At 42.0% G+C, this 26541-nt stretch overlaps 1 protein-coding gene across 2 annotated transcripts in view; it reads left to right on the forward strand.

Moving 5' to 3' along the window:
- The first annotated feature begins 558 nt into the window (after nucleotides 1-558).
- WDFY2 (WD repeat and FYVE domain containing 2) overlaps nucleotides 559-26541 on the forward strand; it is a 44896-nt gene continuing 18913 nt past the window's right edge. Inside the window, exons 1-3 of one of the 2 annotated variants that reach the window (XM_020788002.3) lie at nucleotides 559-810; nucleotides 21450-21517; nucleotides 25700-25773. In XM_020788002.3, the coding sequence (XP_020643661.1) occupies nucleotides 671-810; nucleotides 21450-21517; nucleotides 25700-25773 (282 nt within the window). In that variant the 5' untranslated portion in view covers nucleotides 559-670. Of the gene's footprint in view, nucleotides 811-914; nucleotides 1369-21449; nucleotides 21518-25699; nucleotides 25774-26541 lie in introns of those variants that run through there. The other variant, XM_078378250.1, reaches the window with a different exon arrangement.

Genomic DNA, 26541 nt, shown 5'->3' on the forward strand with positions numbered 1-26541 from the left:
AGTTTTTAATGTCTGTTTATTTACCCATACTTTTAAATCTTAGACAGCGCTTAGAAGCAAATCTGCCGAAGATCCACGTACTCTTGTCATCACTAGATGCCCTCCAGCTGCGTGCTCGCCTTTTAAAAAGTGGAATAGTCGTATACTTTATTACGGTCAAAGACCAGTAAAACCAAATCAATATAAAATTGATATACATATAATTACTGTTTCGTAAAGTCGTTTACACAGTCGGAAGCTCTGCCAGAAGAACCCCAAACCGATCACCCTCGCTTTTGACAAGGATGGAGTAGATATAAAGAATGCCTGCTTCCTTCTGAGTAGGTATGACAAAAATAATCCATCGAGGAGAAAGGCCGGATCCGCCGTGCTTTATTTATTTACACATATTATTAGTTCTCCCCCCCCCCGCCCCGCCTTCCGTCTTTGTTGCCCCCGTGGAGGAGCCTATGGGAGCTGCAATCGGGATCCGGAAGTAGCGCTCGAGACCCATGAAGACCGTACCCTATGCTCTCTCTTTTTTTCTTTCCTCCTCCTCCCTCCCTCCCGTTGCTTCCGGTCCCGGCTTCAGTGCGCAGGCGTGGCGTGGTGGGGCAGGGGCAGGCAGGGGCGTGCAGGGCTTCTGGTTGCTGAAGCCGAGGCTGCTTGTTCTTCTTGGCCGCGCTCTTCCATGGCTGCGGAGCCGATGCCGGCCGAGCCACTCACCCGGCGGCCCCTCCTGCTCGGCCAGGTGGAAGGCGCGCAGGACGCGGTGACCATGGCGGCCATCGTGCCCAAAGAAGAGGGGATCATCAGCGTCTCGGAGGACAGGTGAGGAGGAGCGGCAGGCAAGGCAAGGCAAGGCAGGGCGTTGCGGTCGCCTAGCCATCCAAGGGGGGGTGGACCTGGAGGAGGAGGAGGAGGAAGGGGGGCTGTTGCAGCGGAACAAAGCCAGCCCGTGTGGGGGGGGGTGATCGATCCCCCAGGGACCGGGTCCTTGTGCTTCGACCAGAGCCGGGGCAGGGAAGAGGGAAGGAGGTGCGGGCTATTTGAGAAAGCCAAAGGTGCATTTTTTAAAGGGAAACGGGATCGGAGGAGGAGTTCCTCTTGTGTTGGGTTGCGAGGTCCCGATGGGGCTGAGACCTCCTCGTGGACCCGAAAGCTTTGGGGAAAGTTGCAAGGCTTCTCTGCTTCCCCCAGTGATGCAGCAAAGCAGCATCGAGCCCAAGGGAAAAAAGGGGGGGGGGATTTATTCTCTCGGCTCCTTGCCCGTCTCGGTATCTGGATCTGGTCGCCGTAGGAAGGCTCCCCACACACTGCAGCCAAAGGAGGCTGGGGCTGATTCCGATCGATCGGTGACGCGCAGTCATCCTGTCACCGCTTTCCCAGGTATTTGTTGGCCTTTGGGGGGGGGGGGGTTGCACGTTTGCATTGCTGCAGCGTCCGTAGAAGCCACAACAGCCAAACTGCTTCGACCCAACTCTTTCCGCAGCGGCCCTGAAAAAGCGCAGCCAAAACGTTGGCTGCCCTGGGTCGGGAATCCCTGATAAAGCCTCATCCTGTGTTCTCAATTGTACCCCTTCCCAGAATGTCCAAAACTCTTCTTTCCTATTGATAATACCCAGTTCCTTTTATCCTTGGATTCTCTGCAAGATATTGGCCTGTTGTGTTTGCTCCCTGCCTTTTCTGTTCTATGCCTCCACTATCCCTTCTTTCCTCAAAACACGGCTTTTTAACTTCCTCAGTGACCAGATAAAATACCATGTAGGGGTGGATGAAATGTCATGCAGGAATGAATTTGGAGCTGGTTACTTGACATCATGGCATCTTACAGAAGGTGTAATGTGGTTTCTGTGCTGTTTGGGGCTTCTTCATAGTCTGTTTCCTCATTAATTTTTTCCCCTTCAGTTCCGTAGCCCTTCTGTTTATCCAGGTTTCCTCTTTCTCAGTTAGTTGCTCACACTGCATATTTCTATCCTGGACTTGCCAACCCCTTCTTGGGAACTCCTCTTAGTCTTCAGGATGCTCTGCAAAATAGACTACACACACACACTCAGGAGCTATGTGAGGTTTTAACCACAATCAACACGGACAACTTTTGCCTCCTTCACAAAAGCTAGCCTGAGATCAGGCTTGCTGACAGAATTGGTTCACTCCTCAATTGATGTATTCATGAATGTTGGAGGCTTCTCCATCAAAAATGCAGTATGTTCTGAACTTTGGGTTCTTATATGTCATTCAACTTGAAGCCCCAGAATCCCTTATCATTGTTTAAGATAGCTGGAGATTATTGGAGCTGTAGTTCTGCGTCCTTTTCTATTAGTGTTCTATTACTCCTGTTCCATTACTGTCATCCATTTATCTCTTACATTTTTGTAGTGCAGCAGCTGAGTCCACTCCCCACTGTGCCTTGTGTCTTTTGGATGGGGTGCCTGATTTAAGGCAGCTGCTATATACAGCATGTTATGTCCTGCTGCTCTTTTTTGTTGTATTCATCATGTCTGCTCAAAGTCTTCTCTTCATGTGGTTATGTAATAGTAAGATGCCACATCTGAATGTTTACTGCTTGTACACCTGAGAAATCAAGTCTGAATTTGTAACTGGGTGTGTATGTTCAGTGACCAAGAATTTGGGCTGGGTGACTCTTTACTAGGCAAGAGTCTCGTGCTTCTGAAACATCTTATGGGGAAAAAAATCTTGCTAGGCTAATTAGAACATACCTGTTGATTCCCAGAACTATATGCAAGATCAAAACTGTGGAAAGGTGCTGTTGGAAGTTTGCTGCCTGTTTTGACATGAGCTTCTTTGTATTTGGTGTAATGTTTTTAAAAGTTAATCAAGAAGCTGACTGTCAGTTTGATCACACATCACAACAAGCCATGGCATAGTTTGTTGAAATTGCAATGTACAAACTCACCTTCAGTAACAAGTTGTGGTTTGTTAACCAGCCACAATCCAAAGTGATTCTTGTTGGCTTAAGAAGTCTAATTGTTTAAATCATGGTTTGTTGTGACATCTGAACTATGACTTGTCTCTGGATTGTTTCTCCAGCTGTCTAGTCTGAAATAGGAGCCAACAAAAGGGGGAGAAACAAACTACAGTTTCTTTAGTCTTCCTATGCATAAGGAACAAACCAACACTTTTGTTTCACATAAACCATTTGTGACATGCAAATACACCCTTCATGAGTGAAACCCCACTTAGTGTGAAGTGTTCCATCTTTTGCAAATGGGAGGGAAAAGGTGATGTACATAGACTCATTTGTCTCTTTCAAATTAGCTTGGTATGCTATAGTGAATTGCAGTGGTGATTCACATGTTTAACAAGCATATCCCAGGTCAGTATGGTGGTGCTTCATGTTGATGTTTCATTGTACATCTCACAACCTGTATGAGTTCTGCTAACGTAAATAGTTTTACTGGGAGAGAACCAAGTAGCAGCATAACACCAGCAACATCCTTGGGTATGTGAGAAACTGGTAGACTTAAGTCCGAGGCTTTTCCGTGTGCACTCCCCTAGGCCCTTCCATGCTTGTGCAGCAGCTTGGTCATCCTGACTTTTAAAGAACTGAAACAGCATAATTGCAGTTTCTTTCAGTCTGATTTTACCCTGTCCAAGACTTCTTCTACAACTCTCTAAATTAGCTTAATCTTATACCCCATTTAGCCAAAACGCTCAGCCAAAATCTGCTTGGCTGTAATGTCTCTTGTTTGGAATCATGTCCCCGTTGTAGCTGGAAAGACCAGACTTGCCTATCAGCTTGTTCCCTTGTTGAGGATCTTAAGTAGAGGATAGATTTGAACTCCGCTGTGTGCTGCTGCAAGCCAAAATAAAGCATGTTACATTTTTTGTTTTCAGTAGTAATCTTTGCTGTAGCATTGTCTCTAGAGCTGAGTGGAGCTGATCTATAGTTGTAACTAGAATTTTTGGCGGCTGCTCTCCACTATAGCAGTGATCCCCAACCTTGGGCTTCCAGATGTTGGTGGACTACAACTCCCAGAAGCGTTCACCACCATCTCTGCTGGCCAGGATTTCTGGGAGTTGAAGTCCAAGAACATCTGGAGGCCCAAGGTTGGGGACCACTGCACTAGAGAGTTAAAAGCGACTTTTAAGAGAAATGCAACCCAGGAAGCACCAAGAATGCAAGATAGGTATAGGTTAGTTAGGGGGGAAACAGAAGAAGAGTGGCCAAGATATAAAAGCAGGTGTAGGATACATATAATATCTGGAATAGAAATAAGTTTTTAAGCTTGGAAATAATGCATTTCCCCTGCAGTAACAGAATAACCATGAGAAATGAAGAAATTTGGTGCTGTTAGGTGCGATGTTCAACTTTACAGATAATGAGAATTGAAATCAGTTTTAAGCATCAAAAGCTCAACATTTGGAGCAGCGGTGGGCAACTTGTGCTCCTGTTCCAGATATGGGACAGTATCCCCCATCAGCTCTAGCTGCATAACAAGTGATAGGGAGAATGGGAGTTGTAGTGCCACAAGATCTGGAGGGCTGCTGGTTGCCCACCCAACTCTGTCTTAGGAATTGAGTCTTTGGGATAGGTTGCTGTTCTATTGTTGGATGGTAGTATTTGAATCTTTTCCATGCACATGCGTTCCAACCTCTGTCTTTTCCCATTCCTCTGTCATACTTCATTATTTTCGTATCTCCCCTCTCCCGTGAAGCTACCACAATATCTCCCTTGCCCCTGCCTCCACCTTGATTATCTTGAACCTCTGGAGTGATGGGATTTCCATAGAGGGTGTGGAGCTATCATAGGTTGCCTCACCTAGAAGGAATGCAACTTCAGTTGTAGCAAGAAAATAACATGGACTGTACTATCCTTGTCAGTCACTTTTTGGGATACTTAAACCTGGGCAGCCAACAGATTTCCTTGTGGTAACAATGTTACTAGGCTGTTGGGGGGAAATTTGGGGGGGGCTGGGATGTGAGATTCACCCCCTACACTTTCTCCCTGCTTTGTCTGAGTAAAGTTGGAGCATGACTAATTATCTCCCATACTTGGCTTTTGGTACCCACAGTTCAAAACATGGCTGACTGGCAATGAACCATGTTTTGCTGAGCCTCTGTTGCAGCGGAGAAACTCTGGTTTGTCTTTATTTGGGCAACCTGAAATGAAATTACTGCCATCTCCCTTTTCCCCAGGAGCTGATCCCCATGTTGTGTTTGGCTTTTTAAATTTTTTGTTCTGTTTTGTTTCTCCACTTTGGGACTCTTGTGTGAATAATGTAATGGGAAACAGAAATTCTCATTTTTGTCCCATCAGCCTTGGGAATGCCAGAATACATTGTAGAGTTCTGAGACATCAGAACTTATGTTCTGTGATCTGCCAGATTCCAAGATCCAGGTATTTCCCCCTTCCCTCCCCAAAAGGGTACATACTTTCATTTGTTGTAGCTGACCTCTTGGCGTCAGACCCATTACTGGTGACAGTCACACACTTTTGTGTTATTTTTCCTGAAAGAGTTGTGCTTCTTCCATGGGTAGCAACAATACCCAAAGCTGCTCTGAGGTATCCTTCTGAAACCACAGTATATGACAACTGATCCGGCAGCATAAGAAGAGGAGATGCAGTCATTTTTCTTTAGTGTTACAGCCTGTCTTGTCTTCTGTATTACGTGTTAATAGATATAGGCCTGATTCGGGAGAAGGGGGAGAGGATAACAATCAAGAAAATCTTCAGATGACTTGAGTTAGGTCATGTGATCATGTCCTTCTGTGGCTCCACCTGCTAGCAAACAAGTAGAGATGACAGCATTGTGTATTCCTTGGGCAGGTCCAATGTCATTCACAGATAATATAGTCTGAAGGAACAAGAGCCTTCTTACCCTAGGGGCTGAAATGCTGGATGCAAGGATGGAGAGTGCAGTGTCCTTTAATATCAGGTGTTCACTCTTTGCATCATAAATACAGTTTTTGCTTCTTTAATATAGAGTAAGCTTGTGCAGTCTCCACTGTTTTGCACTTCTACAGAATGAAAAATCCTGTGTCCTTGGCTGGAATACTAAATACTGTAGACTGCTTCCTCAGTGCCATGGAACAGCATGGAACATCTTCATTTGAACCGCTGGATGGCTCAGTGGTTTAGGCATCTGGCTGCCAAGCCAGAGGTTGGGAGTTCAATTCCCCACTCTGCCTCCTTGACAAGGAGCTAGATAATGATCCATAGGGACCCTTCCAGCTCTGCAGGTCTAAGATGATATTTAGAGATGGGATATTCATGTTCGTAGATGAATGCGAATATCCCAGGCCCCGCTGGCCAGGATCCCCAGCCCCACCTCCCCGAACCAACCCATCCACTTACGGGCCGTAGTACAGTGCGTGCGGCCGGCATCCTGCTCTTTGTGCCAATCTCAAACAAAGCCTGGGTGGTGCTGCTCCGGCTTCCTCCTCTTCTGGCCACTCCAGCCAGGAGGCGGGATGATGAGTCTCCCCTCTCAGCTGCTGAGTGGCCAGAAGAGCAGGAAGGCAGAGCAGAGGCTTTGTCTGAGATTGGCGCAACAAGATGCCAGCCACGCATGCTGTGCCGCAATCCATAAATGGATGGGTCGGTTTTGGGAGGCGCGACTGGGGATCCCTGCCACCTGGGTCCGGGATATTTGTATTCATCTACAAATGCAAATATCCCGTCTTTACTTGTATTATATATCATTATTTATTTAAATTATTTATACCCTGTCTTTCTTCTCAGGAGGACCCAAAGTGGCTTACAGTATTAAAATAATATTAAAAACTACAAAGACTGTTGGATATCTCAGTGGCTTAGGTCTCTGACTGTAGAACCAGAGGTTGGGAGTTTGATTCCCCAGTATGACTCCTTGACAGCAGCTGACCTCAAGGGTCCATAGGGTCCCTTCCAGCTCTGCAGTTCAAAGGTTATTGCTATTAAAACAGTACATTATTGCAATATTTTTTAAAAATTAAACAGATATCAAATTAAAAACTAGTGGATAAAAGAATTTTAAACCATTGTTTAAAAATGACATTAAAAATAACAATAATATAGGAGCCCCATTTTTAAGAAGCTCTCTTAAGCAGCTAAACATTGAGAGAGGAAGTTTCATGAAGAGAAAGATCTTTCCTGCTTGTGGAAGGAAGGCAGAGAGGAGGCCAGCCGGACTTCCCAAGGGAGGGAGTTCCACAGCTTGGGAGCAGTGGTGAAGAAGGCCCTCTCTCGTGTCCTCACCAAACGTACCTGTGAGGGTGGTGAGAAAAGCCTCCCTTGATACACAAACCCGGGGAGGCTCATAAGAGGAGAGAGAGGGTTTCAGGTAGTTGAGATCCAAGTCATTTAAGGCTTTATAAATTAAAACCCGCATTTTGAATTGTGCCCGGAAACAGGCTGGCAATCAGTGGAGCTGTTCTGATGCCGGGGGTGGGGTGGGGTGCTCTGTGATCCCAGTAACCAGCCCTTGTTCTCCATCTGACTGCCCTATTCTGGGCAAATCTGCTTTCAAACATGGCAAAATGCAACACATTGGTCACATGCCAACTCCCTCAGGGCCAAAGGTGATCCTCTGCCACTTTTACAAACCCCAATTTAAAAAACAGAAGTTGTGTACCCTCTAGCTAGAAGGCATAGGGAACACTTTTGCTGTATTTTGAGATACTCCTAATACTTGAATACCTCATTCTTTTTAATGTTTTTAACTTGGGCTGCTAGAGGCCTTCAGTAAGGAAAAAACCCTAAATGTTTGTAAGAGGAAAAAGTGAAAGGCAGATGGTAGGAACAGGTTCACCCCTGTAATGTCCAGAAATTGGTAGATGTGCCCCCCACCAAAGGCCTCTGGAGACCGCCTAACCTGCTTTAACTTAATTTGGGTTTGCTGAAGGCTTTGAAAATTTTAGTTAAAAAAAAGGTAATATGAAGGGTTTAAGGGAAAAGATTCCAGTGAGAGATTAAATAAAAATACTGTAAGTAGATTAAGTGGACCGAACTAATTCTTTCTTTGCTCCTAATCTCCCACTCTGAGTTAGCAGCCGAGGGATACTGTACAGTTTCCTACCTGCTGCTTAGACAGTGATATTCCCTTTTCTCCTCGGTCAATGATCTTGGCCTTCTTCCTTTTCCATATGGAATTGGTCTCAGTGTATATCTGTGTCCTGTTTTGAGAAACGGGGATCAAGTGTATGACTTTCTGTACATAGTTGCAGACAATTTGTTTCTAAATGGAAAATAGATTTGCCAGAATCCCCTTGAGTGCACTCGTTCTCCCAGTGCAGTTCTTTAGTTACTCACAACCGTCTTGTGCCAGGAGGACTCTTAGTTTGTACCCTGTTTCCCTGAAAATAAGCCCTAACCTGAAAATAAGTCCTAGTATGATTTTTCAGGATGCTTGTAATATAAGCCCTACCCCCCAAAAAAGTCCCAGTTAAGTGAAACCCCGCCCTCCACCATTGTGCAGCAACCAGAAGAAGATGATATGACTGTAAAATAAAACATACCCTGAAAATAAGCCCTACTGCGTTTTTGGAGCAAAATTTAATATAAGACCCTGTCTTATTTTTGGGGAAACATGGTAATTTTCTAGCGGTAGTGCTAGTGCTGAATGTTACCTGTACAGCTAAAAAGCAAACATCACATTGATTTCACTAAGGACTGGGTATAAACAACCAGGTCTTTGTGGTGTCTTAGAAGAACAGTGCTGTGGGAAGGTGGTTGGTAGTAGCAAACCTCTCTTTAAGGTTTAAGGTTGAATCAAGGTACATCTATGTTGGAAAGCAGAATTTTTAAAAATATCCATTAAAACATGGAGATTTGTCTTAAGCTTGTTTCTTGTTTCCCATTAGTGTACTATGTTCACTGTGGTGTTCGTGTCTGGCCTTGTTTGGTACATATTTTTTTTTAGAAAAAGAAAGGTGGAATGAGTTACAATAAACAGATTACTCAAAATTAACCTCTGGATTGGACTGCCGTTGCTGCTCCAGTAGCAACATTAGATACAGTACTTGGATATTGGGCAGTAGTAGAGCACTGACAAAGCATGTGCTAAACAACAACAACAACAACAAACTTTTCCATGTAGTGGTCAGGACAGCTTATTTCATTAATTTGCAGATACCTAGGAATATCCTTCTAATAAGAATATACGTGTCTATAGTGCAATGCACCCTAGGGGGTCATTTATTTTATGTAGTAGGCTTTAAAACACCTGGTTGAGATGTTTCTGTTTACCTTGATGTTATTAAGTTTGTATGTAATGTCCCCATGTATTTGTGGTTTCATTTGCTGCCTCTTGTTGTGATACATTATACCAATGCTTCTTCTATATTGTACACTACTTGGGAGGCTGACTCGGTGAAAGCCTGCATATACAATAGCATTAAATTAAAGTGAAAGCCTGTCTAGTCAGCATCCAATTTCCTACAGAGAACATCCTGTTTCCTACAGTGGGAAGCCTACAAGCAGAGTGGTAGAAGTTGCTGCCTTTTTTGTTTTAAGCATGGGGGGGTGGGGGAAAGCTATTTTTGTTAAATGTGAGATCATATCTATGGCATAAAAGTTAAACAGATTTTCAAAAGAAGGAGATCTTGCAGATTTTAGTTTTCTGGTTGGTCCAAATACAAATTCTCTATGGCTTATAAGAATTCAGGAGGGATCCAGTGGTGTCATCAGTAAATCCCACTGCTTCTAACAGAATCCTGTTGGGACAAGGATTCAGTTTGGATTGGGACCTATAACATAATAGTTCTTTCTTGCAGACTCATGGTGGCATTTAAGACAGTAAGACAAGAACAAAGCAGGAAGGCATATTTGCAAGTCCTCAAGCATCTTCTCAATGATGGGATTTGAAAAACAGTTGTGTAACCCAGTACTGTATTGTGGAAAAAAACTGCTGGCATGAAAGAGTGTGTTACGAAGTAGAAGCTTGGAGCTTGTATGATGGTTTAATAATACATTACCAATGCTGTTTGTGAAGCTGCTTCATAGATGGTGGTTTGAAATTGTCTTCTTTCCACTAGCTATAGTTGTTACTACTACCTACAGTTTTGTCAGGTTTAGATGTGTGAGAATCTGCAGCTAAATTAAAAGTGCACTAGGGTAAGTTGTGCACCCAGACTTTGCATCACAATACTGAACTTTCATTTAGTATTATGTCTGAATCAGTCCAGTGTATATTCTCAGTAAAATTTGCACTCAGTGGCAGAAATCCTGTTGAGCAGTTATGCAAAAGATTTGTTCTTTAGAATTGTTAGGAAACCTCACGGGTGTTATCTGTTACATGCTGAATTGTGCAGCTCTATGCAACAGATGATGTCTACGAAGTTTTTCTAATTTATGTCAGTTCATCTCTGAAAGTAACAGCACAGGATTTTTCACCAATGTGTCACCTGCTTTAATATTCTTGAGGCAGAATAGTACCTCGAGGAACATTCCTCCACAAATGCCATGGACTTCCACCTTGCCCTGTTCCTTGATTTGAGTCTGGTAGCTGCTATTGACAAAAATATGTTAAGTGGTGTGTAGATGGTCAACAGAGCTGTAGTGTAAACATTAAGTATAAACACAAAGTATTAGATCCATGGTAACCCAAGTTCTATCTTAGAGTACATGAATTACAACTTCATTTCTTTCTAAGCATGCTTCCAGCAGTGTGAATGAGTCTGTGGGGATACGGTATGCACATACACCTGAATGAAATAACAATCTTGGGCTTTATTCAAGAGTCAGATGGTCTGATTCATGTTCTTAAAAGTCTTGTCTCCTCACTGTTCTAATCTGTCAATCCGGTATTCTTAGTTTTTCATATTGTTATTAGCTCAGTGATTTAGGCATCTAGCTGTGGAGCCAGAGGCTGGGAATTCGCTTCCACACTGGGCCTTTTTGAGAGGGGATAGACTCAGTGATCCATAGGGTCCCTTCCAGCTTTTCAGTTCCAACATTATTTGTCCCAGTAATTTCCACAATGGGGAATATTTTAAATTTGTAATTCAGTTCATGTAGAAAGTTCAAAGTGCATTGCATTCATTTGTTCAGGCATTTTTTTTCTTCTCAGAAATCCAGAAGTCACTTTACAAGTTGGGCACGTTAAAGCCACAAAACACAACAAGAGCAAGTAAACAAGCGGCTGAAATCCAGTAGTAAGTTGCAACTGGAGTAGATCCATTGAATTAAAGAAGCATGCGTAGGTGTTGAGCCATCAGATTCAATGGGCCTTCTCTAATTGTGACTTACTACTGGATTTCAGCCAACAATATATTTTTCCAAGATCCCTGTATCCGATATTCCCTGTCAGGAAGATGCTTATAGTGGCAACAGAATTCTCTGTGACATCACTCATCCATTGTACGTGAGAGGCACCGAGGTGTCGAAGCTCAGGTCAAAGTCCTCATGCTGTCTCAAAATATTGTCTCTTTGTTTTGAAACATAAATATTGCTTCCTTTTGAGCCTGAGTTGCTGGACAGCATGGAAGATTGCCACATAGGGTCAGCTGATTTCCTGAATGCTTACGGGTGCAGAAAATGGCTGTTTAGCAGGTTAGTGGCATCTCTTCAGAAAGCTTCGTGGAAAGTCTGAATAAACAATTCAGATTAATTTCGTAATCCGCAAAAGCATCACTGCCTAGTGTTACGATCGGCAAGTAATGTCGCTCAGTGCAAGTCTGGGTTTTTATGCTGTAGAACGCACAAACGTGGCCTTGTCACCTCCCACACACTTGTTATATCCCTTTCCAATCAAGTTCTCCTTTTGCAAGGGCCACCCTCTTAAATCCACTGAAGCTATCGGGAGTGTGTGGAAGAAGGGAGAGCAATGGTAAGGAAGACCACTGAATATGAGCAGCGTGGCAATTTAAGGTCCACTCCTCCATGCTGCGCCTGATTTTTGTCCCTACTTACAGGGACTAGTGCTCGTGGGCCACATTTCTTGTGAGTCCTTGATGGCAGCGTCTTGCTGTGGGCCTGCAGTGCTATGGAGCCTCTACAGGATTGTTTCTGGAACGCCTGTGCCCCTCTGTCTCCCTCTTGCTCTCCGTAAATGCTGGCTGCTCAGTTTCGAAATAAGGGAATCTTGGTTGTAGTGCTAGGGTGAGGATAAGGCTGGCAGAAGTCCATAGACAACCTTGACTTCCTAGCTTCTCCATGTTTATGCTAAGGAACATCTCCCGCCACAGGCCTAATTCCATTTGTCTCTGAAGCTTAGAGTGTAAAACTTCATAGAAGGCTTAAATAAGGCTGAATATGTAGCTCTTTAGGGGCTTGGAATTTCCCAGAATCCTTATCCAGTGCAATCGATGGCAAAGTACCGTGGAATTGTAGTGAACAATGTCTGAACGGGAAGATGTTCTTCAGCCTTTTGCTTTAGAGAAGGAGAAGGGCGCTTCAGTGGATCCAGAGTTCATTATTTTCCAGCAGGGCATCCCAGGTAGTGCACAAACTCCCAGAATGGTCAAAGGAAAGGAAAAAGGAAAGGATCAGAACTGGGAGTCAAAAGTCCTGTTTTGAAAAAATTGTGGATTTTTATGGTGTTAGATGGCAGAGAGAATATTAATCCTAGAGGCTTCTAGGAGTAGCAGTTCAGCTTTTTCCCAGAACAAAAGGGGGTTTGGGAGCAGCTGGGGCCACGAAGACAATGTGCCTGCCCCTACTTTGAGTAAATCTCACCAGTGCTTGAAAAATGATGCTTCAAATGGAAATCCTTCTGTAGTTTTAGGTTCTCTAGTGGTTTCACAGGGTGCAGGATTACTTTATCCTGTGACTGCTGCTGGCACATGTGGTTATGAGAACAGAAGACATCGCAGACCATAGTTCTACAGAATCTTAATAACAGACTTTATTCTGGGGGGCGAGGGGTAGGATAATTGTAAAGTTTGTTTCCCCCCCCCCTCTCCCTAGTCACTCTCTCAGAGAATTTGGAAGTGATACATTTAAATTTTTGGAGGTACAGTATAATTTCATTTTTCAGTTTAGGAATGCTGTACGGGCAACCCTGTAGGAATCTCAAGGCTTAGGTGAGAATCTTTTCTGTGCCACCGGACTATGCTCTGCATCTGAAGCAGATATAGGAAATGTTATTCTCTGCACCCTAGTTCCCAAATGTGGAGCATTCTCAGAGTTGTAGTCCAAAATGAAAATGTTTCTAGGCTTTGAGTCTGAAGAAGTCTGTTAGAGACTGGTTAGCCTACTGCATGTTTTTCTCATCAGTCAGCTTGTCTGGGCCATCTTTCAGACACAAAAATGTATGTTCCTCTTTGGGTCTTTGAAAAAATTGTTTCTTTTGCTCTACAGCCATTTTTTCCAATGTGATTTTTTTTGGGCGGGGGGGGGGGGAAGCCTAAGAGGGAACATCAGAGAAATCCCTTCCGGTTTCCGACTCCACATGAAAATATTAAATGCTGTTCTCGACCCATGAGCTTAATCATGTTATCTCTGAAGCATTGGCAACAGTAAAGTCTGCACAGGCCACAAGGATTTGCACCGAATCCTGGCCTCAGCATTAGATGCATTTTATGTTTTCAACTGTTATGTATAGCACTTTACACTGGAACACTTGAAATCAGTACTGTTTGTGAAGGCAAGCACTGATCTGTGCTTTTGGCTTTAAAACAAGGTCTGATAATAGCTACAGATTGTGGAACCTTTCTAGTGTTGTGTAAAATTCGTCCCTCTTATGTAAAAAAAAAAACAAAAAACCCCAAGCCAAGCGTTTGCAGTTTTCGTGTAACCTTCCTTGTAAGCTCTATCTTGCCTTCTAAAATTTTCCTTGTCTGGCCCTGGATTAGTCTGAGCTTTGGTTCATTAAATCATTCTGCTGCTCGGGCTGTTCTCAGTGTACCTAACTTCTACTTAGGTAACCTAGAGCAGAACAATATTGTTAAAAAGCCCCTGAGGATGAATGAAAATATACATGTGTGTATCATGTGCGTTCCTGACCATACAGAAATTACTCTCCCCTCAAGTTTAGAGCAGTGTGGGCTGTACACCAGTCCCCATCCTGTCTGATGGATTTCACCTGCACCGTGTGAACATTAGCTGTGCGATCCGGTTTCATATGGATAGGATTGTGAAGAAAAGCCCTCAGAGCTTCTGTATTCAGGAGATGTCACATACCACAATTCTAAAGAATTTTAATGCCTGTACTTTTTTTCAGGGCTACAACCGCTGTGACATACTTCACTTATGACAGCATTTACTCTGATCTTGCTTAAAGGGATGTGGTGTTGGTAGTAATTCTTTTAAACCTCTTGGCCTTTTCCTCTTAGAACAAGTTCCACTGAATGGTTTTAAGCGAGACACATGATCGCCTCTGGGGGTGATAACTAGCCCTACTGCTATGGTTTCTTTGAAGACTGTTTTTGTTCTCTTTTTAAATTTTCAGCCTAGAAGGCCACCTGGATGTTCTGCCCATCCTGGTTTCAGTTCCCTGGAGCAACTCAGTCCTTAGTGAAGTCTAGATCCGTGTCTCTTGCAGTCCCTAAGTGCTTAAAAAGACAAATGTTTCTTGCATGGTATTGGATACTGTTGGAGTTTGCACCCATACCCTCTCCATACTACAATAGTTTGCACGTTTATGTTGTTCACACACAGCCTTTTGGTTGCTGAGTAAAGTTGCAAGGTTACAGAAAGTCTTGCTTTACTATTGTTGCTATCTGTTTTGCATCTGTACTCCACTTTCGCCCCATTGTGTGTGTGATTCATGTTGTCCGAACTTCAAAGGAAGATTTATGTTATAACTTGCGTAGCAGGTTTCATTGTTAGCTAAATGCTGAGATGAAAATGCCGCATTGTATTGTTGGGGGGGGGGAATGGAGGGGCTGGCAGTTGAACTTGGAAATGTCAATTGGAAAATTAAAAAGGATTGAGTGGATGTAGAGGCATATGAAGCAGGCCATGGTGGGCAAAATGTTTCCAAATTTCACTCAAGCTTCTTTATCTGACAAATATGTTAATACAGAGTAATTTTTTTTATTCCTTCAAATTTTATACTGCCCAATTAGTGCAGGACACTACAGTACTCTGGGCAGTTAACAGAAAAATTAAACAAACACAATACATAATAAAAAATACACAATAAACAATAAATGAAATAATCAAAATAAGTGGAAACAGGTAAAGCAGAATTTGAGCAGTGCTGATTGAAGCATTGCAAGGGATCTCTAGCAGCTTAACTCTCTCCTTGTTTAGGAAAGGTGGGTGAAAACAACCTGGAAGATTTGCTTGTTTATTCATTTATTTATTTATTTATTTATTTATTTATTTATTCATTCATTCATTCATTCATGCATTCATGCATTCATTCATTCATTCATTTATTTATTTATTTATTTATTTATTTATTTATTTATTTATTTATTTATTTATTTATTTATTTATTTATTTATTTATTTATTTATTTATTTATTTATTTATTTAGGCTGGCAAGAGTCAAATAGAATATCCCAGGGGCCATTGTGCCTGTACCTTCCAGGGCAGTGGTTCCCTACCTTGGGTAACCCAGGTGTTCTTGTATTGCAGCTGCTAGCAACTGGCCAGCACAGCTGGTGGCGAAGGCTTCTGGGAATTGCAGTCCGAGAATACCTGGGTTACCCAAGGTTGGGAACCACTGCTCCAGGGTATGGGATGCTGGTTTGTACTTCCCATGCTGCCTGCCATTCATTTTAGGGAAGGTGCAGATTTGAACCAGATGTAAATTCCTTAGCAGTGGAAGAGGAAAAGAGATATCCTGCATAGAGAGTTGAGACAAAAATATATCAGATGTACAAAAACAAAATAGGGGAGTACTTGCGCCTTCTGTTTATCTCTTCAGAATCTTTTAAAGTAGCAATTATATCAAGATCAAGTATGTTTTTAATATCACCATTGTATTATCCTGAATGTTGTGTGATAGAAAACAAACAAGAGTCCCGTGACATCTCAGAGGCTTAACGAGTTTGATTTAACGTGAACTGTCATTGACTGTAGCCCCATCCTTCAGATGCATGAGGAATAGTTTCACTAGGTGCGCGCGCACACACACACACACACACACACACACACACACACACACACACACACACACACACACACACACACACACACACACACACAAGTGAGAGGGCAAGAATGTGAAGTGTGATGGAAATGTAGAAGTTCCAATAGAGTGATGGTTTTGACAGTAGTGATTAAGATTCATGTAACAATCCTGATGTAAGGGGAGTCCTTCTGCGTTGACAACTGCAGACCTTAACGGTAGCTATTGGGAGATATTGAAAGGTCACCTGTGGCTGACAAAGTACATCCAAGCAAAGATTAGCAGATTAACACGCGTACAGTGGAGAAAAGACTGTCTAAGCCAAATACCGTCTGCTACTTTGAAACCTCAAAGACCGCTTCCAAAGGGAAACAGCTGAATGTCAAGAGGTTCCAGTCTTGATCTCCCTTAGCTCGAAATAGGACAAAGGCTTTTTGTTATTGTGCATGCTAATCACCTCATTTATGCCAGTTTGCGTGTACTCTCCCCGTACTTTTTATTTTATGACAACAGTGTGCACAATATTCTCTGTTTACAATTTTTGCAATTCCTGTTCCCTCCACATACAACCCAGATTTCATCTTGTACCAAACTGTAGACCCAACTCTTCTGTTACACATGGCGTACAGAATTACTTGAGTACAGGGGGTGGTGAAAGGGTTGAGAAACCTTTCATCTGCCAGACTTTTTTTTTTTTTTTTTTTGCAAGACAACTCTCATGCTGGCCGTGCTTGCTGCAGTTTCTGGGATTTGAAGTCCAAAATATCTGGAGGGCCGAAGTTCCCTCAATTCTGGTATAAGGGGAAGTAGTTATGAGGGCATTACTTACACTACAGTCTACTAATTTACGATGTACCAAAGTCTGAAGCTTTGAACTGCAAGGGTTATACCTAGCCAGCCAGAATAGTAAGACATGTCTTCTATATTGTAATGTTCCTTGCTAAAAGTTGTGAGAATGTTACAACTAGAGAACAGGTAGATTGCTGGAGAATTATGTTGCTATAATGCTTTAAGAGACTTACTGATGTTTAACTAAACAGTTCATGGAACGACCAAAGCTTTCTTTCCACTGCTGGGCCATGGCTAAAATGAAACTTTGTCTAGATATTGCTGGTTCTGTCTGCGGTAAAGAGGAGCTTTCATGTTGACTATCTGGAGCAGAGTAAGATCCAGGACATCAAGCTACAGTTTGTGGTGTCATATCAAGGTTTCCATTTACAGATAGCCTATGCATCTGTGAATAAAACATTAGCTCTTGAACTCTTCTGTGAAAGCTCTTGCAGTGACTGGCAGGAATTCAAGCTGCTGACTTAAGCTATTGTAGGAGGGGTACTTAGGAATAATTTCCATCTTTCTAATATGTGAATTCTGATGACCTGTGCATTGCTAGAAGCTTGGAAAGTTGATGCTGTTTTTTTTAATGTTATGTTTTAAATTGCTCTTTAATTCACAACAATTACATTTTGGGTTATAGCTTGTTTAATTCTGTTTCAATATATCAATCTTCTGTATATTTTTTACCAGTACAGTATTTATATCTGTAACTATTTTAATTTTGCTGTGAGCCACATTGACTCCCAGAAAAAATGGGATACAAATCAGTCAAACAATCACGCAAATGCTATTTCATAATATCTGATATGGGTTGAAAGGGGAGGAGACTGGATTTAATCAGAGTGGAAAATAAAGATGTACCAACAAAGGAAGGGTGTGGAGTTGGTGAATCATACAAATAGGATATTTGGGCTCAGTTGTACTTGTTTCAGACTAATTATCTAACATCTGTCGGGGGAGATTAAAGTTGCTTGATTAGGTTTCTGCTTTATGTTATCAACTATACATTTTAGGCATTTTAGGGAAGTATTTAGGGTAGATTAGCAGCTGTCTACTTCGTTTCTTGACTTATAGCAGACTTGCATATACGTAATAGTTTGGTAGTTTGCAGTGAGTTTCAGTTCAGATGGTGTCATATTAGTATAATATATAGGAATTAGGAAATATTAAATAGGAAATAATAGTAATAAAAGACTTTAAAATTATTCGAGTAGCAACACTAGAATAAAATACAGTGTGCTGTATCCCATCACTTGCTTTCACTTTTTTTTTTGCAAACTTAAAAAACTGAAGTTTCCTTACAAGCCAAAAATAAAATAAAAGGAAAAATGCAATCAGATACGTAACTAACTTCCTAAAATCAGTCACCTCTACGTTAGTATTTAGGTCTTATTGGTTTCTCTGAGTTCTTTTAAGGGGGAAAAGAACATGTAGGTATGAAATAGATTATAAGGTGGCCAAAACAATATTTTGACTAAATCATGTACATATAAGTGAGTTGAAAGGAAACAAAGAAATTATTGATTTGGTGCCAGTCCAGATTTTATTCAGTGGTGTCCTTCTGTCAAAAGAACCTTCAGTCTTGAATCAAATATTTAGTTAATTAATCCTCATGGATCTGACACATGCTGGCTTCCCCGTTTTGTATTGATGGTGGGGCAGAAGCCCCAAAGGAGCAGATAAACAGCTCTCTGGGATCAAAAAAAAGTTGCCCTGAAATATGTGTTTAGGCTGAGGAAGAGCAGTAGGAGAGAAGAGTCTGATGTCTGATCAGTAGTGAAAAGATGCCTCAGGAATGATGGGACTGACTTTCCATTGCCCTCTTAGTAATGTGGAAGGAGGGAGCTTCTAAACTTAACTAATTAATGATGATGACGATAATGGATTGCACTTTCAAAATTATAATTCGAAGCTCACACAATCGGTGTAAGAAATGTGAACTCCTGCATAAAGTATCAGTTAGGCCAGAAGTATAAAGTATTAAATCAAAAAACATGCAAGCCCCAATTTTTTGATATACAAGATGTGTCTCAAGGCAAATGTGTGTGTATGTTTGTGTTTACCATGGACATGAAAAATATAAGATATAAATGAATTCTGTAGAGCTCATGCAAGAAATACCTCAGAGTGGTAGTGACACTTGTGTACGTGTGTGAGAGAGAATAAAGAGCAAATAACTTGCATAAAACTGTTGTTCAGTATCTTTTCTTTTTCCTTTTTTTCTATTTTCCCTGTGGCATGGTTAGGCCAGAAAGCTTAGTGGATTCTTATAGGGATTTTCTTGAGAGGTAGACTTTCTCAGGCATTTAAACAGTATTTTTCCTTCAGCCTAATGCATTTTCTTGAAACTGGCTTTTCGGGTTGTGGCCTCTTTCTTTGTCATCCTTACACAGAATCTAAAGGAAGCAGGTTTATTTATTTATTTTAATGAATGTAAAGTGGCGGGCAAAGAAACGGGCACTCAATACCAAATGCAGCCAATTCTGAGCGGAGCTCCATTGAACCATAACAAAGAGCAAAGTGCTCTTCTGTTCCTGCTTTGTATCGTGCAATTACTGTATTTCTATGACATGTAAAATTAAGGGTGCTGTTTCTTTTTGAGTTTTGTTTACTAGATATTTTATGCGTACCGGATTACAGTTGACCTAGGACATGAAGAATTCACTGGAAAGCCAACAACAATGGTTTTTTGTTTTAAAAATAAATAATTTACAAGCAGACTGACTGTTAATGCTCATTGCAAGTTTGTTAGCCGGCTTCATTGTGCACAGGAATAAAACTTGGCATCTCAGATCTGCTGCTGCTTTCGGATCCAAAAAAGATGTTAAGGGTTTGCAGAAGCTTTTGTTTTGAATTGTGTATGCGCAACAAGGTGTCCTTGTGGGTGAGTGTCTCCCACGGCCATCTTATTAAAGCTTCCAAAGTGCTGTGCAGAAACTAAGAAACAGGGCTTGCAAATAGGCTTGCCATCAAAATGCACACATACGAACAAAGTGGGGGAACCAAGAGGAAAACAAGGAAGCACTGGACTCTCAGTTCTTCATGCTGTTACATGAATGGCATGATGGCGGCCACTGAAGGACAGGAAAAGCCAATAAGTGGTTGATACTAGCCAACTAGTACCCCTTTGTTGTTATTTTTCCTCTTCGCTGCAGTTAATTGAATGGCTACTGAAAAAAATTGAACAGTGGCTTGGGGTCGAAAAACTATTTTTTCCAAGTTAAATCCTTATGAAATAAAACTCCTTGTAAATTTAGAGACTTGAGCATGGCACGTAAGTTTCCTTTCAGTGGCAGAAGCATTGCAGTAAGAGTCCAGTCCATAGGACTCTCTGACCTATGGGAGTAGGGAGGTAGCCTCCACCCGTACGTCCCTTGGACCCCCTGAAAATCTAGCTCCGGAGGGTTGGGGGAAAGGCATTGGAAATCAGTGGCACTGGCTTTGCCTTCTCTTCTCCGAGTGGGAACCCTCCACAGGATTGAAAGCCTTCCAGGAATGGAAGGGAGGGTGCTGATCATCATATGAGTTTAGCGCTGTATCATCGTATCACGGACCAAAAAGGGGGGGGGGGGGGAGATAAATCAGTAGAAACAATTCTGATGAACTATAGCAGACTACTATGGTTCTGCAGTACTGTATAGATGTGTTTGTATGTTATGGAGTACTTTAGAAAACTCTCCCTTTCCCCTAATGCCATGCAACACTTTAAACAGCCCACTGGGTTTACAAGGAACTGTAAAAAGAATGCTGATGATTAGCAGAAAGTGGGAATAAAGAAAGGGGGGGCTGTATTGAGTGGCTAGTGTGGACAGTCACACCGAAACAATCCAGTCTCTTCGTGATCACCTAATCCTAAGAGAAACTTAAAATAGGCTGCGAATCAAGCCTCAGCAAAGCTGAATTGCTCTACTTTGGCTTGCCAGTGTAGTTGCACCTTAACTTTTCTAGATAAACCTTTGAATTGTTGAAATAGAACTTTGAGTGTGCGTTATTAATTTGTACCTCCCAGGAGAATATTTAAGTTCAGCTACTTTCAGCTATGGGAATATTGTTTGCCATATTTATATAGCATATAAAATTCAGCATGGTGTTCTTTAACTTGTGTTTACTAAATACAGCAAACATAAAAACCAAACTGAGTTTCCAAGTGGCGGCTTGCCCAGTGCGCTTGACTTTCTGATATAGAAACAAAGCTGTCATCACTCAGTTGGAGCTTGGGAAGCTGATGGAGTCCTGACCTCACAGATGTTGGGGGCCCCAGAGAGCCAAAATAAACCCAGAGTTCAGGCCTCCTCTTTCTGTGCACCAGACTCCGGACATCAAGAATTAATGGAAAAATGAACAGCCCTTCTTGAAGAATAAAGGAATCCATAAGTTAATCGCAAGATAAGGCTTGCAGCTAGAGTTGCCTATTTAGACTTGCACAAATTAGCTAATTTCTATATGATGTAAGTGTGATTCAACATTTCCTTTCTATAGTTTTCAGCAGAAGGGGGGTGTCATTAGGACCATTAAAGCTCTTTTGGTTAGCTCGTAATGACTGACACATCTCCAAAACTCCTTGCTTTGGCCAAATTTTCATTGTCAGCAGCTTGTATCCATTTTTTTAAAAAAAAAAGCCATTCATGGGACATATTTAACATGCTTCTTCCCCCCCCTTTCCCCCCCCAGAATTGTTCGTGTCTGGCTGAAGAGAGACAGTGGTCAATACTGGCCAAGCATATACCATGCAATGCCATGTAAGTATTTGCAATGCTTAGTATTATTTCTCCTCAACCAGCTTATTTTCTTCTCAGCTCTCATTGCCTGGTTTTACAGTTAGCCAGGAGCACAATTATTTAGTTCTAGGTAGTTGGGAACACAGTGTTTAGCAGGCTTTCAGTTGTGGATCTTCTGGTAAAGTCCAAGGTATTTATATTTCAACGCCTACAGTATTTTGGAGTTGTAGGTGTTACTACAGTACAGAGTGTTACCTGTGTAAGAATCTCAGCCAGATGAGAGAACATAATGGTAGGAAGTAAAATTAACGAAGTCAGGGTGCTTTTTCTTTGCCAAATTGTAAATTATATTTTAGAAAAACTACGTCTCTTTTCAAATACCTCCCAAAAGGCTGTAGGTGGAGAATTTTTGTGTAGCCAGAAGATATGTAGAATAATATCATGTAAAAATGTAATTGAGAAACTGGATGAGTAGTCAACTAGCCTTAGTTAGAAATAACTCTTTGTATAGCTTTCTTTATGGGTGGCTGGATTGCTCAGGGGTTTAGGTATCTGGTTGTGGAGCCAGAGGTTGGGAGTTTGATTCCTGCTTGTGCCTCCTAGGAATAGAGCCAGCCTGTGTAGCCTTGGGCCGGCTGCACAGTCCCAGGGCACCCCTAGAAGAAGGGAATGATAAAACATTTCAGAGTATTATCTGTTTAGAAAACCCAGACAGAAAAGGGTTGCCGTAAGTCAGAATTGACTTGACAGCACATTGTTGTTGTTGCTGTTGTTCTTGTTACTGTTGTTGTTACCATTACTATTACTATAGCTTTCTTCACTCATTTGGAAATCACATTTAGTTGCCACAGATAGAAAGGAGTGCTATAGCCCTACCCCTTCTGTTTCTAGTGTCAGTATGCTCCTGCACATGTACGGAAATTAGTCTGAAGACAAGAGCTTCTGCTATCCTAAATTATTCTTCATTTGGGTTGAGACCCTGGAAAATCAGCATCTCCTGAACGAGTAAGAGAACAGTGACACCAAAACAGAGGGAGGCTAAAGTGCCCCCGTCTTGCCTGTGGTAAGTAATTGTGATTTCCAAATGACTGAATAGGATTGGAGTCTTTGCTGAACCCCATTATGTCAGTCTGTATATCTGCAGGGAAACCAGTTCTTCTCCCAGCAACATTAGAATTGCCTCGAAGGAAGTATTTAGGAGGCAAACCTCAGCAGGACTACTGCAACGTTTTGAGATAAAGTTGAACGTGTTGTTGAAATACGTGTCATGCCTTTCAGCCTACAGGGTCATGTGCAACCCAAGGCAGCCCTGAAAACTGCAAAACAGTGTGACGGATCAATGCTGCCAGGTTGCAGCAGCAATCCAGGAAAATCCCTCTTGAATCAAGCATTTTGCTTATTTTAAGTGCCTTGTAGTTGGTTGTTGCCAACATTTAGCAGTCACTGAGAAAACAGAATTGAATCCTTGCTTTAAATGCCTTGCAACAGTTAACATGTTGCTGAAATTTTGTGGCAAATCAGAAAAACACCCCACCCCCCCCCATCTACTAAAGCAAGCAAAATAGGATTTCAGTAATATGATTTCTTACCAGATTTTGGCAACCAGCCACAGTGTGTGCCTGCAGCCCACAGTAGGTAAGGGTTTCAGGAGCAATTTGGCCTCCACAAAGTTGTACACCCTGTTGTGTCAGAGCTTAGACTATGACTAGGTCAGTTGTTAGCGGATAGCCAGAGTTAGTGGCAACGTAAGGAAAGTCCGGAGATACTTAGTGTAGTGTTTACTTTTCAAATGAAACAGTTTACTTACAGACTCTTGTCTTCAGAGGGAAATCTTGAATGATAACACATGGAATAAACACGGAGATTTTGTTAAGGTTAATGTTTGAAGAGGGGGAAATATTTCAGAGGTGGAGTAAGGGACTTTCTACCTCAGCATCACAGTTGACTTGTAACTCTTGTAGCTGTAAATAAGGTTTGAAAACAGTCTTGTACTGTATTCTCCAAGCAGTGTTTCCCTCTTTGAACCAGATTGGCATGCAACTCTCCCAGCTCGGTGGAATAAGCTTGGAAGTGCAGGGGAGAAATGTGTAGACAGGGTACCTTGTAGCCATTGTTGAGATCTACTGTAAGAAATGAAGCTGAGGAAGGATGGCAGCAGCGGGAAGCAGCAGGGTGATAAAAGGTGGAAAGGGTAGGTAGCTGGATGTTATGGGCCCTAAGAGGCTCCATAAACGTCTATAGAATATGGGTATGTGAAATTGTGGGCAACACCAATTTAGAGAAGAGGGAAATAAACCATAAATAATGCTGTGTTCCATCTAGAATAGCGGGTTTAATAACTATTCTTATTCCTGTTAAGGGGCTGGAAATAAGGATGGGTCAAACAAACGTGTTTATAAAATTGTGTTAATTAATGAAGCATGTCTAGCACAATACCTTATAATGGGCAAAATGCTCACGTTTTGATGACGTATTCTAATTTGCCAACCTGTTTCTAATACGTACTCTTATAGTCCTTTAAAATATGGGTGGGGAACATGTGGCCCTATGTAGTATAGGGTTCTTTGGAAAAAATGCTGCTGGACTAGGACACCCATCAGCCCTAACCAGAATACACAAAAGGTTGCTGGTCCCATAGTCCTTCACCTTTTGTGTATTCTGGTTAGGGCTGATGGGTGTCCTAGTCCAGCAGCATTTTTTCCAAAGAACCCTATACTACATATACATGGAAATAACGCAAGTGGTAATTATTTCTCTAAATGGAAGTTACCAAAAAAGCACAAAATGGGTGAGCTGTTCTGCATTTGTAGATGGTGGCAGTGGCTTTACCTATGGATTGTCTTCAGTTTAAAAAAAGTTTGCATTCGGATGATGTTTTGGCAAAACCTCTAGAAAATATTTTACATGTGTACATCATCCTGATATGTAGCAATGTGGAGCTAAGCTGAACTGGCTTTGGCAGCCCTTATTCACGCATTTGACACTGCAGTTTTTTCTGGGCCATGAGATGTCCTCAGTACTGTGGAATTAGTGCAGTTCTACAGCTCTTCCCATGGGTTCACTTAGTAAATAAAAGGACTTCAAATATATAGATATATAGATAAATATATAGATATATATATCTTCCAATGTGAGCTGCTGTTGCATGCAAAGCCCATCCTTCACCAGACTGAAATGGCGATATTTTGCAATTGGAGATTCTTTTAAGCACATACCTAGTGCATCTGTTCCAGTGTATTGCACAATGTGTATTATAGGCACTTTTTGGACTATACCTGTGACATCAGTGTGAGAAGATTGTGAAGCAAATTGTGTTACCTTGTGTAAATGACAAGCACCCTTTGGTGGAATGTGATAAGTCTCGCCGCACCTTACTACTATTTAGTAAATAATTTGAATTGACATTCTTTTAGATAAAAAAATAGCTTTAAAATTGGAGAATGGTGACTTTACAAATAATGTTACATTATACAGGGTGGTACAGTTTCAGCCACGACAGCCGTGTGTCTCCTGCAATACAGTCTTAATTCTGCTTGTAAGTGTCTGGATGTGAAACACTCTTTCCCCCAAGACTGTGAAATTTACCATAATGTTCCCGAATAGCTTGAGTGTGAACTTTTGTGGATTCTACTCTTCTTGCTGAGACACAGCTATTGTGAGCAGGTGTGAACACAATTGAAGAGGGACAGAGACACAGAAAATGAACTTCCAAGTGACAATGATGTTATTAATTAATAAGTAATTGCTAAACTAATGAATTCTTACATAATCAACACTCTCGATTACTTAAGTTAACAATGCTCTTGTCACACTGAAAGCTCATTTTCTGTACCTGTGTTCCTCTTTTTGGAATAACCTGATCCAGAAAACCCAAATGAAGAATTCTTGATCTTGGTGTGGGGAAAACCCACATTCCCTGTGCTTATCTTGCTCTGCTTTTCCATGCCAGAATTTGAGCTTTGGGACATCAATCTCAAAGTAGTACAAGGAGGAAGACTCTGCAGGTGAAATTCTTGCTAACAACACTTCAGGTCTGCTTTTCGGGCAAGAGGTCCCACATGTTAGATCCTTTTCACCTCTTCTCAGTTCTTCCCCTTGCCTTTTCCTAGACTTCCTCTGGCAGGAATAATCCTTTGACACTCAAGAGCCACGCATGTAAATACTTTCAACTTCATCAGCTTGTTCGTTGTTGTTTTTTTGCAGCTCCCTGTTCGTGCATGTGGGTTAACCCAGAAACGAGAAGGCTGTCCATTGGTCAAGACAATGGTACCATCTCAGTAAGTACTTGGGACTAAAATTTCTAGTGAAGATGTGTTCTCTTTGTTTGCAACGAAACATCTGGGTTTTGAGGACATTTCACTGGATACTGACAGATAAATGGAACTGAAAGCTGCAGGCCAGAAAGGGGGAAGTCGTAAGCATACTTTACTTCAGCTTTCAACAGCATTTACCTAATTAAGGGATCCTAATTCTAATTACTGATCAAGGGTCGGGGAATGCATTCATTGGGTAGAATCCCATTTTCGTCTTTGCAGAAGCATCAAATCCATGGGTTTGAGTCCACTGATGTAAACCACTGCACAGGGATATTCAGAACCCCTTTAGGGGACTGGGAACATGCTTTAAGGTACCACAAGATTCTTTGTGGGTTTTTTTTTGCTGCAGCAGATATCTTCAACATCCCCATGGAAATAGGCACTCAGCCTGTCCTATGAACTGTACCACTCCTTGTTAGTCTTGTGTATTTTTTTTGTCCGTGCTGCCAGTCACCAGAGGAGATCCAAACACCTTGACATGGGTTCTTCTCAGGCACATCTATTGTGAACTGTGTGCCTCATACTGCGATACAACGGAGAACTCATTGATTCATTGTGATTCCCCCCATTCACAGATATCTGATGCTCTGGCTTCTTCCCGTTGCTCCTCCCATTTTGCAGATGCCAACGTTTGAGCATCCCATGGTTTCCATTGGATGCTTTCCTTGTAAAAGTTAAAGTAGAACCAGGAATGCTGTGGCGCCCCCATGTGCCCATGCCTGGGACAAA

The sequence above is a fragment of the Pogona vitticeps genome, chromosome 1 (genome assembly GCF_051106095.1).
Source record: "Pogona vitticeps strain Pit_001003342236 chromosome 1, PviZW2.1, whole genome shotgun sequence".
Classification (NCBI taxonomy): Eukaryota; Metazoa; Chordata; class Lepidosauria; order Squamata; family Agamidae; genus Pogona; species Pogona vitticeps.